Source organism: Ipomoea nil, unplaced genomic scaffold, assembly GCF_001879475.1.
Source record: "Ipomoea nil cultivar Tokyo-kokei standard unplaced genomic scaffold, Asagao_1.1 scaffold2957, whole genome shotgun sequence".
Classification (NCBI taxonomy): Eukaryota; Viridiplantae; Streptophyta; class Magnoliopsida; order Solanales; family Convolvulaceae; genus Ipomoea; species Ipomoea nil.
The window spans coordinates 2,585,651-2,598,039 of record NW_017619385.1 but is presented as its reverse complement, the minus strand read 5'-3'; the positions used below and the strand labels follow the sequence as shown (position 1 = coordinate 2,598,039).

The following is a 12,389-nucleotide window of genomic DNA, read 5'->3' as shown; positions in this document are numbered from 1 at the left end:
TTTCTGCCCATTATAGGCCTAACTCTCTTGGGCTCTTATTAGTATATTAGAAGTATATATATATATATATATATATATATATATATATATATATATATATATATGATGAGAACTAAGAACTTATCCTCGTTCATCTTTTTTATTTAAATGGTTGAGATTTATTCTTCATTTTTAACAAGTGATTTCAACATGTATGTAGTTTATGCATAGAAAATCATAATTATCCATGTATCAACCACGCAAATGACTTGCACACCAATCCCATCCTCCTTTATCGTAGAATTTTATATTTTTCAGGTTTCTCGTTCATGTTCGTGGGTATCAAAAACCAACAACCATAAGGATTGACCATTGGGTAATAACATTCAGTAGCATTTCAACGTTCGACTTTGTAACGTTGCAAAAGCACTGCATTTTTTTATGACAAAGAAAAACTCTAGTTACTACTAAGTAAGTCTTACTTTGACGTAATAATTCACAAATCACGAAGGTCTTGTGCAATAAACTCAATCAAGAGAATGTTGATAAAAATCAAACTCACGACCTTTAATTTATGTATGAAAATCATGTTTTATCCACTCACAACTTTTTTAGGCATGTTGCAAAAGCATTATTTCGATATTTTCATTACTTCGATCAATGGAAGCATTTCCAAATTCCAACATGTTTTAAGAGTGTCAGAAAATATTTAAATTTTAAAGTGCTTTATAGAAATGCATGAAGACAAATAAGAAAACCAAACTCACACATATAGTTTTGTTTTTTTTTGTTTTTTTTTTTTAAATTAATTTAATCAATTTCTTCCCTAGGTGTTAGAGCATTAAGGTGTTTAACATGGCATTAATATAATTTCAAAACCAAATTATAACTAACAAAAAATACTTGACATTAGTCAAGCTTGCAAAATTCATTTCGAGCCTTAAGTTTTAAAAGATATTTGACAGTTAATATTTTAATACAAAGTGAGGCATGCTAAGTCTATTTTTCTAGCTTCGTAAGCTTTTGAGCATATAAATATATAAAATTTATCTTCTCACATAGAATAATCAAAATCTATTTTGACTTGATCTAAATCATTAGTAGACCATACTTAAAAGAATATTCCAAAATGATCACAAGCCAACTAATATCAATTTTCCAATAATTAGATCAAAGAGGGTTGATTGTATAATGCAAGAGCGATTTCACATTTCTGACCTATCAACAAGGTGGCTGAGATTTAATCAAAGAGCCAAAAGGAGTTGCAATGCAATTTACTCTAACATTTATCATCTTTACTTAAAAAAAAAAAAAAAAAAAAAAAAAAACACTCTAACCTATCCATATTATATGTTCAACAAAGGCCCGCACGAATTTTTTTTTTTTTTTTTTATTACAAAGGCCCGCACGAATTTAGTTGAATGGTTCAGTAAGCAGTATTTGAGATAAGTCCTTTATAAAAATCAACTGATACCATCAAATCACAATATACCGTTCATATATTATAATTCACATCTCCTCTTAGAATATTTAGTTTTTTGAAAGCATCTCCTCTTAAAATATATTTGTAGTAATAACAATATTAGTATGAAATATTTTGAATACTATGGTTATTAAAGATTATTTTGATGAATTCATCTTTTTCTTCTAATTGGATATTGTGTCTTAGATCTATATTGTACTGTCATAATTTATAAGATTTGTATATATTGTGTCTTGGGAGAAGAATAATTTATAAGATTCATATAGATACATGTAACGTATAAGTTACACTTTAAATTTAAATATATTAATATAAAGATATGGGCATATGGCTAGTAATATATTTTTAAGAAATTGATATTCAAATAAGCTTAACCCTAGTTATATATACATTATATATACACGCTGTGAATTTATGATGCAAAATCAAGATGCTGAAGCAGCAATTTCTTGTGCAGTTGTGCTCGAGGGCTTGGCAGAGAACCAAGAACGCTGTGAAATTGAGAAGAAAGAGAAGAGGAGAATAAAAAAATTAATTTAAATTGCCCTCATTATTATACTTATTAAAAATTTTCAGTTACTTTTCACCGACAATTTAATTAGAGGGATTGAAATTGAGAAAAAATTAAATAGTTATGATAATAAATTGACAGTTTTAAAATTCATGGACTGCAATTAATAACACCACAATAGTCATATGACAAAAAGTAAACTTTTTTCCTCAAAAAAGTAATCAGATGTGATGAAAGCCCCTTGTGTGCAAAATGTAAAGGCAATGATGAAAACTGAGGATCGAATTGTTTGGACGTCTTGTGATTTATCTCATCTAGCATCCTTGGGCAGGAGCTATGAGTTAGGATTAGTCTAATCTAAGTGTATAAAAAATGCTTTATTCTTATCATAAATTTCCCTTATATTATTTTACCTTCTGATGTGGCTTCCATTCATTGGTTGCCTATGAATTAGTTACCCCACAGTAATTAAAAATACTATTTAATTATCAATTAGATGTTGTCATGTCATAAATAATAAATTGGAGGAGAAAAATATAAGAATATCTAAGGTTGTCCTCAACCCAGCCAATTCTCAACTTTCAAAATGATCTTCAAAAAAAAACATTGTTCTTTTGTTTTGAATCCATTGTAGCTAACAAACTTGCTAATTTTACAAGTTTGCTAATGGTAGCTTTTGCTGCTATGCCATGTATTTTTTATTAGTTATTTTATTTTATTTTTATTATATTTATAATAATATAATATGAAAGTGGAATCACTTTTGAAAATGATAAAATATTACAGGAATGTAGATAAAATAGTGAAGAAATTACAAATTTGATGATGTAGAAGTGTGACTCATTTTTTAATGTGGGGGAGTATTGCAGGGATAAGGATAGCCTAGCATTACTATTAAAAAAAAAAAAGAGTTCTACTACATGTACTCTATATATCACTTTTACTCCATGATGACAAAAAAATACTCCTTTTGTCATATTTTATGTGTCTGGTTCAGTTAACGAGACTTGACTGGAGTTATTTTTAATTCAATTTTTCATATATATTAAGTCTAGTATTAGTATACAAAATTTATATATTTAGAAACTATACTAAAAGTATTATTAAATACAAAAAAAAATTAAAAATAAATAAAAAATTAAAGAAAAAAAAGTTAGTTTTACCAATAAATAGTAAGTAGGGCATATAAAATGGGCAAATTATGTTGTGCATATGTGTGCACAAAAAACGGCGTCATTTTGACTAAAAACGCGCGCCCGACTTTAAAAATATCAGTTTCGATTCCCGTCAACAACATTATGTTGTGCATAATTTGAACTAAATATCCAGAATGAATGAACTAAATATCCGAAATGAATGAACTAAATATCCGAAATGAATGAACAAAATATCTAGAATGAATGAACTAAATATCCAGAATGAATGAAAAAAAAAAACTAGTTTCGATTTCCGTCAACGGCGTTATGTTGTGCATAATTTGAACTATATATCCAGAATAAATGAACTGAATATCCAGAATGAATGAACTAAATATCCAGAATGAATGAAGAAAAAATCGATTTCGATTTCTGTCAACGACGTTATATTGTGCATAATTTGAACTATATATTCATAATGAATGAACTAAATATCCAGAATTTTTTTTTTTTTTGTCTTATGTCAAAACGACGTCATTTTTACAATCATGATGCACACGATTGCCCAGCCTAAGGATTGGATAAAATGAGACAAAGGGAAGATTGAGGGAATAATAAGTTGTATTTATCTTGTAGATCCTAAAAATATTAATATCAAAATTTTGTGTGTGATATTTTCTAAAAAAGAATATTGATCATTTGAATAGTCGACCTGACATCATCTATTTGACTCTGACAACCTCGTAATACCAGCCCAGGCAATAAACACCCTCAAATCTTCAAAGTCCCCTCCATCATCATCACCCAATTTCCTTCAAGCCTTGAATTCTTCAAATTCTCCATAAAAAGTCTTCATCTCATCACCCTTCACTTCCCCCCTCTCGGAGCCTCTGTGCCATCATATTTATAAATTGAGAAGAGAGTGAGAATTGGGTTGAGGGGATAATGGGTTGTTGCAGCAGCAAGAGTGCGGACACAACAGCCAGCCGCTTGGCTCGGTGGCGTTCCACCGGAATCGTCGCTTTACGCGATTCCAAATTGAAGGCATTCTTCTCTCTCTCTCTTTCAGTCTTTCTATCCATTCCTTGTATATTGATTTTGAATTGTTAATAACCTCCGTATATCTATATGAGTATAGGCGATTAGGGATTGAATTTGACCGTGTTTCTCGTTATAGAAATTGCAAAAGCTGATGTAATTAGGGATTCGCAGAGGGCTGGGTTAATTTAGTCCTGTTGGGGAACTGGTATTTGATCATTTGATGTAAGGAACTTTGATAGTTACTTACCCCATTATGCATTTATGCTTCTGTGTTGAAACTGGAAAGTTTAGTTACCACTACTGAAGGATTTTTTCTTATAAAAGTCATGTAATACATTTCTTAAAATATACTGACTTATCTGTTCTCTTCACAGACATTTCCAGATGAAGTTCTTGACCTAGAAAGATCTGTGCGTACACTTGATTTAACATGTAACAAAATAGGTAATTGTATATTAATTCAGAAGTGTTTATCTTCAATAATTTTTTAATGTTGGGTTTCCCATGAATTCGAGCTACTCTAGTCATGCCCCCGGGCATAGCTCAGTGGTGAAAGCCTGAGTGGTGGCCAGCAAATGCCTGGGTTCTAACCCGGCAAGGGGTAAGATCCTCGGAATTAAGCAAGCACTCAGACATGGTTGAAAAAATCGCTAGGCGCTCCTTGGGGGCTCAGGATACACCTAGCCCCTAGGTGCCTGTGTATTTTTTATTTTTTAAAATTTGTTTAAAATTTTTTAATTTTTAAAGATTTGATAATTATAAACTATTTAATACTTTAATAGTTAATACTAAAATATTAAATATTAACCTAAAAACATCTAGAGTTTGAACAATTTAAGGTTATTTTGCTCAAAGCAATGTTGTTTTGAGTGAAATAACCCTTTAAAAAAGAAGGGAACAATATCTAATCGGCCGACTAGGCGACCTAGTCGCTGCCTAGGAGGCCTAGGCGGCACTTAGGTGGCCTAGTCGGCTGCCTAGACCATCAATTATGGTGATACACTAGGCGGCCGGCTAGCGCCTAGTGCCTAGGCGGGATTTTTGCAACACTGCACTCAGATCAATGCGCCACTGAGGCACATCCTGCGATTTACCTCCTCTCACAAGCTCCCCGGGGCAGGGGGCGTGAGGGTCCTTAGGTTTTGGGTTCAAACTTAAGCTACTCTAGTCACTGTTTCACTAAATCTGTATAGAAGTTGACTTTTGGAGTCATTAATGTCTTTTGTTTTCTTTGTTTGTAAGAGCTTCTTAATCGAAACCTAATATCCTATCCCTATACTTCAACAGTTGAAATTCCAGTTGAGATCAACAAGTTAACGAACTTGCAGAGACTGGTAAGAGGACTTGCAATTGTCTATGTTTATTGCTGTCTCTTGGGTATGCATTTCTGTGTTTACTGATAGGTCCATTCAGACTTTAACGGTGCACCTATTGGCTTTTAGATTTTAGCGGAGAACCTTATAGAGCGCCTTCCAGTGAACCTGGGATTGCTTCAATCTGTGAAGGTTATGACACTTGATAAGAACAGAATGACAACCTTGCCTGATGAATGTAACGCTCTTCCCTCCTAAGCTAGGGCACGCCATTTTTCTTTTGTACTTTGTGTTATCTCTTTTGAATCTCTGAGTGCAATACTTTGCGTTTTCGTTCCTAAATTCTAGGGTGCAATCTTCTCCTGTGTAATACCGGGATTTTCCTTTTTTCCTCAATGTTATTGTCTTCTTGTTCAGTGGGCCAGTTAGTGAAGCTGGAGCGCTTATCTGTCTCGTCAAACTCTTTAGTAAGCTTGCCCGGAACAATAGGGAGCTTGCGCAATGTGAGTTGCTTCTAACCCTGATTTTTACACCCTTTTCAGGAGTTTAAACTGCTTTTCCTATGCCCTTAATTCATGATTTTAAGATGTTTTGTAGTCTTTTCAACTTTCTCCAAGCTTTACCTCCCCCTATATGTCATGATTGAAGTGTATGCTATGAATTGAAATCTCATCTGTGTGTGTGTATATATATATATATATATATATATATATATATATATATATATATATATATTTGTGAAGTGTATAAATATCCCTCTCTTGTAAAAACCTTATGTCATTTTCTACAAGCTGTAGCAAATTCTTGATTTTGGCCCTGTTTGGTAACGTAGTCAATTTTGGCTTATTTGACCACTATTAGCTGTTTGACTTGGTTAAACAATAAATATGAGTGTTTGATTAATTAGCTTTTTGTAACAACTTATTAATCCAAAATGCTAAAATTCAAAAAGCTGTTCAAAGTAGCTTTTTTGATCAGTTTTTTGAGAAAGTCATTTTGCATGTAATTAGCTATCAGTTGATTCAGCTAACAACTAATTTACCAAACACTTTTCTACAATCAACTAATGCTATCAACTAATCAAACCTACTAACCCAATCAGCTAACAGCTATTTACCAAACACCCCCTTTATCTTAGTTTCTAGTTTCACCACCTACTACTATTATAGTATCATGACATTGGATGTTGTGTGGGAACATATGTTTAATTAAATTTGGTTATTGCTAAAATGAAGCCAAATACCTTCATGTTCATCATGAAGCAAATGGCACTCGATTTAGACATTTAGTTGCTTAACATGAGGCCTCCTAGACTTTATAGGTTAGGAATTCAAAATTTCCACCCCCGCTGATTTGCTTTTCGATAAACATGTTATGATTCATATTAGTACACTTTTATGTTACAAGACTAACAACATGATTGTTTGATTATGCAGTTAGTACTATTAAATGTGTCGAGTAACAATCTGAAAATTTTGCCGGAATCCATTGGAAACTGTTTCTCTTTGGAGGAATTGCAAGCAAATGGTAGTTTCTAATCTACTCATCGCTCTTTTTGGATTTATGTGTGTTAGCCTCATTGCCAGTAAAGGAAGTGGATATAATCTTCTCCAATAATTAGTGTAATCAAATGGGAGAAAGTGGTCCAGAGGGGAAAGGCTAAAATTACCTTTTATAAAAGAAAAAAAATCGTCAGATATAGCTCATAGCTGTCAAACGATATTGGAATGATTTTTGAATCAGTACATAGTCACTTACGTTTGTGTATTATGAGCTTAAAGACGTCATTAGAATAGATCTCTGTACTTCTGTAGCACTCCACCTTTTGATGCCTTTTTCATTTCTTTCTTTTCTTTTTTCACTATCATGATTATTAACTATTGTTACAGATAACACTATTGAAGAACTCCCTGCTTCTGTGTGCAGTCTTGTTCATTTAAAATCACTTTGCTTGAACAATAACAATCTTAAACAGGTATTTGTCAAGTCTCTCCCTTTTCTGTAGCAAAAACATGGAGTTAATGCCATATGGGGCCTCCGAGTATAGTGGTTTTGCCATGTTTAGTCAAACTTCCAAGTTTTTTTTTTTGAGTACTACTGACTCTATTACAATGTAGTATCTATCCATACATACTTTCTCAACCTATTGAAGCATAAAGAGTCAATGTCCCCACCCATGGTCCTTTAACTTTCAAATTTTAACCAGTCGTGATCCTTTCGGAAGTAAAGTAACGTAGGACCAAGGCTGGTTAGAATTTGAAAGTTGAAGGACCACGACTGGTTAAAGTTTGAAAGCTAAAGGACTATGGGTGGTTAACTTGAAAGTTGAAGGACCATGGGTGGTTAACTTGAAAGTTTAGGACTAAACGTGGCAAAATCATTATACTCGAAGGATCCCAGATGACATTAATTCCAAAACATGTTTATCGGTTTCCTTTATTTGCAGTAGACGTGTATAAACTATTGCATTCTCATGTTTATGCAATGTCTGCATGTAATACAACCCTCACCAAGCGTCCCCGTTGACTCTTTCGGACACAAACTTCCCCGTACAAATTTCTTCGTTTCACTGCAATTGCCATGTTGGCAAAAGATAAAATTTTTACTCCATAAAATATCATTTTTATGTAAATTTTCATCTTATTTTTAGACCAGAATGTTAGGCATGTACCCCTAAGATATATGAGATGTAAGAAATATTCCATTGTTCAGTAAACCAGCGTGACGTCTTCAATTTGTCAGATACCTCCAAATTTGTTAAGAGAGTGCAAAAGTTTACAGAACATATCCCTTCATGGCAATCCTATTTCTATGGATCAATTTCAACAGGTAGTGTCCTCTATTATCCGCCGCATTGTTCTATTTGACAAATTCTTTACGGATGTCACGAGAACATCCTAAATCAAAGCTAAACATTATTTCCCCTCCTCTCTAGATTGAAGGTTTTCAAGAATTTGAAGATCGGAGGAAAAAGAAAGTCGACAAACAGATCGATTCTAATGTGATAATTAGTTCTAATGGGCTCGACGTAGGTGTTGACCACTGACATCTCTGTAAAGGTAGGTGCTTTAGGTGCTACCATTACACCCTTTATTATGTCTCGTGATGCATAGTTTTGTTCCCGTTACAATGCCTCTACATCTCTTTTCGACCTTTGCATTTCATGCCACCGAGGGTAAAACTTTTCAGGAAAGCTGGACTTGGGTTCGGTGAAGGAAAGGAAAACATGTTGTCTTGCATGCATGAGGGGTGCGCTAAAAACTTTCTCGACGAATAGGAAGCTTCTGGATCTTGTATGTATATACTGCTTCCTCGGTATAGTATTTTGATTCGGTGATTTTACTGAAGTAGCTGCAGCTGAGCAGCAAATCGACATGTCTGTTGAAGAGCAGAACTGCTTGCACAGCCCTAATGACATACATTGTATGACTACACATTTTTATAGTGATTGAAAAGGAAGTCTTCTTATGACATTTTTGTGACTATACATTCTTATAGTTATTGGCCCTGTTTGGTAAAATGGCTGATAGCTGTTTGCTGTTAGCTGATTGTGTTAATTAGAGAGTATAAATAATTCATAACATTAGCTGATTGTAGAAAAGTGTTTGGTAAATTAGCTGTTTGGTATAATTTCTTTTCTCAAAAAGCTAATTGAAAAAGTTGCTAGGAGTAGTTTTTTTAATTTTAGCCTTTTGGAGTTGCAAAAAGCTAATTAACCAAACATTTATATTGATATTTTAACTAAATCAAACAATTAATAGTGGTCAAATAAGCCAAAATTGATCTATAAGCCAATTTTTTTTACCAAACAGGCCATTGTGAATGGGTTAAATTTTATTTCCTTTCTAAAAAAGAAAAAAAATTCTTGGGCAGTTTTTTATGAGGGAGAAAGATGAAAAAATTTATTTCATTTTAGCTATTCTTTTTCTTTGACCAATTATACTTTGAGCCTCTGCAGTCTCATAGATTAGTTGCAATAATCCAATGAGTCTGGGTATGTTTAGTGTGGAAAACACTTTTTTTTTTTTTTTAATATATCTAAGTTTTCACCTTTTTTTCCCTCCTTTTCATTTATTTTTAAAACTGGAGTTAAGTTGAAAGTTGGAGATTTATTAAAGAGAAAAAACAAAACAAAGATAATCTTTTTAAAACCTAGTAATATTAGACTTTTTGTGTTTAATAATGTTTTTAATAGTTTCTAAATATATAAATTTTATATACTAATGTTAAACTTAATATTATAAAAAAAAAAATTTGAAACCAAACTGGAACCTTCATTAATGGTGAAGCAAAGCTGAAATACACGCAGGTGGGACGACAGTCCACAAACACAAGTCAGTCGAAGAACCAGTCGCCCGTGCCAATTCGCTGATCTCCTGACATGGCGAACGGATACGTTCCCAATGTCCCTAGCAATTAAATGACATTGCTTAACAATCAAACTTACATGCGAGAAATCTAAAGAAGGAGAATTGAAAGCAATGCAAAAATTTAAACAATCTGTTTCAAGAATTAAATTATTATATCCTATTCCTTTTATCCAAGTGAGGGCCTCTTTAATCGCAACAGCTTCGGCCATGAGAGGATCACTATCGCATTCGAGCCGACCACTTCTTGCTGCCACGAAACAACCCTCAACACCTCGGATTACCGCTCCAAAACCGACGCCGTGGTCAAAAATCGAAGCGTCCATGTTGCATTTATAGTAATTCCGTGGAGGTGGTTCCCAAGTAACAACGTTAACCACCCGTTGTGAACTCGAGTTCTTGGTCGAGTAGGCCTCCTTCCACGAAAACTGCAGTGTTGCAACTTGTTCCCTCAACACGTCCACTGGCTTCTCAATGTTCCGCCATACCAGGTCATTACGCGCTGTCCAGATGACCCAAAAGATTGCCGCCATACGAACAGCTTGATCCGTGCGGGTCAAGCTCAGCCTAGTTTCCATAAAGCTTTGAAGACAACTGCCGAGTAGAATGTCATCTTCTCCCCACAAAGTGCATGCCTTCGTACATTCGCAGAAGAGATGTTCTGGCGTCTCCGTCACATTGGCACAAAACGGGCAGCCGCCTCCTATCCAAATCCTCTTTGACTTTAAGTTCTCTTACACCGGCAGCACATCTCCATAATAGATGTCGAACTTTAGGTGGGACCGGCAATCGCCATAGCTTCGTCCAGGCAGTGAAGGGCGCAATCGGGACATCAACTTCAGCCGACTCAGTCAGAATTTTGTAGCCTTGTTTTACCGTGTACATACCCTGGATATCACCCTGCCAACGCCACGAACCACTGCACTGTGTATGAATCAGTGTTGCTATAATTTTGCGGACATCCTCACTGCAAAAAATATCCTGCAGAATTTCTGTGTCCCACTGGCCGTGATCTGTTATCAGTCCGCTTACTGTTGCTTCCGTTAACTCCTCCATACGAGGTGTGGTGAGATTAGGATTGATAGTATTAGCTAACCACGACCATTCCCAGATTTTCGTCTCTTTTCCACTCCCGATCTGGCGCGCAACACCCCGCTTGAGAACTTGCTGGCCTGCTAGTATGCTCATCCAAATGAAACTCGGGTTTCCTCCTATTTTTGCATCAAGAAAATCACACGTAGGGACGGTAGGGTAGTATTTAGCTTTCAGGACCTTATTAACCAAAGAGTCAGCATGAATTAACAGTCTCCAACCCTTCTTGGCTAAGAGGGCTAGATTGAAATCGTGTAATCTCTTGAATCCTAGACCTCCTCGGTCCTTAGGAACACATAGTCGTGCCCAACTCATCCAGTGTACCCCCTACTGCTCACACTACCCCCGCCCCACCAATAACGGTTGAACAATTTTTCAATAGAGTCACAAACACTAAGTGGCAAAAGAAAAACTGACATGGAAAAAATCGGGAGAGCTTGAGCAATGCTTTTAAGGAGAATCTCCTTACCGGCTTTAGAGAGATATTTGTGTTGCCAAGCCCCGATCCGGTCTCGTATCTTTTCCTCAATGTACTGGAAAGTTGCTTTCTTGTTCCGTCCCAACACCGATGGGAGTCCCAGATATCTCCCGAGGTCCGCTGATTATATTGGCGTACCCCCAAGCAATCGACAATCCCCCGTCTCAAATCAGGCGACGTATTGAAGCTGAACATAGCAGATGACTTTTGATAATTAATCCGTTGCCCTGATGACGCACTGTACTCCTCCAAACAGCCTCTAATTTTCTGCGCCTCACTGTGATTTGCTCTGAAGAAAACGAGACTATCGTCGGCAAAAAAAAGATGTGAATGGATGGGGCACCTCGCGCCACCCTGATGCCGTGTATATCCCCTGCCGCTTCTGTTTGTTGCAAAAGTAATGATAAAGCCTCCGCACACAGTATAAAAAGATAAGGAGATAACGAGTCCCCTTGCCGAATGCCCCGGGTGGGGCTAACCGAGCCCACAGGCTCCCCGTTAACGTGGATAGTGTACCTGACAGTCGAGACACATAACTTCAGTAAATCAGTCCATTCACGGGCAAAGCCCAACGCCATTAGCATACCTTCTAAGAAATCTCATTCCATCCTGTCGTACGCTTTGGCCATATCTAGCTTCAACGCTGTCCAGCCCTTCATACCACTAGTCTTTCGTCTCAAAAAATGCCCAATCTCCCCTGCAATAATTATGTTATCCGTTAGGAGTCTATCTAGCACAAACGCACTCTGCGATTGAGAGACCACACATTTCAGGACCACCTTCATTCGATTGGCTAGGACCTTGGCTATCACTTTATAGCCCACATTGCACAATGCAACCGGGCATCATGTTGACCGGTATCTTTTTCTTCGGTAGAAGGACAATATGCGCATCATTTAACTCTTGTGGGAAGCTACATGTTGTTATACAATTTATAACGAACATGGACAGATCATGGCCCAAAATAGGCCAAAAATGTTGAAAAAAGG

General features: G+C 35.7%; 1 protein-coding gene across 2 annotated transcripts; it reads left to right on the top strand.

The window, feature by feature from the left end:
• Window positions 1-3,844: 3,844 nt before the first annotated feature.
• LOC109162597 (plant intracellular Ras-group-related LRR protein 7) lies at window positions 3,845-8,945 on the top strand. 2 transcript variants are annotated; one of them, XM_019311273.1, is made up of 10 exons: window positions 3,845-4,153; window positions 4,525-4,594; window positions 5,438-5,484; window positions 5,593-5,701; window positions 5,881-5,966; window positions 6,900-6,990; window positions 7,353-7,438; window positions 8,206-8,292; window positions 8,399-8,558; window positions 8,603-8,945. In XM_019311273.1, the coding sequence occupies exons 1-9, from the start codon at window positions 4,055-4,057 to the stop codon at window positions 8,507-8,509; spliced, it is 786 nt and encodes a 261-aa protein (XP_019166818.1). In that variant the 5' UTR covers window positions 3,845-4,054; the 3' UTR covers window positions 8,510-8,558; window positions 8,603-8,945. The 2 variants fall into 2 exon arrangements, with proteins under 2 accessions (XP_019166818.1, XP_019166817.1); XM_019311272.1 differs by having other exon boundaries at window positions 3,847-4,153; window positions 8,399-8,522; window positions 8,653-8,945.
• The last annotated feature ends 3,444 nt before the right edge of the window (window positions 8,946-12,389 follow it).

Excerpts from the sequence above, each read along its gene's own strand:
- LOC109162597 (XM_019311273.1), top strand. The coding sequence starts at position 4,055 with ATGGGTTGTTGCAGCAGCAAGAGTGCGGACACAACAGCCAGCCGCTTG. Across the intron at positions 4,595-5,437 it reads TTTAACATGTAACAAAATAG|TTGAAATTCCAGTTGAGATC; the intron begins GTAATTGTATAT and ends ATACTTCAACAG. Across the intron at positions 5,702-5,880 it reads GACAACCTTGCCTGATGAAT|TGGGCCAGTTAGTGAAGCTG; the intron begins GTAACGCTCTTC and ends CTTCTTGTTCAG.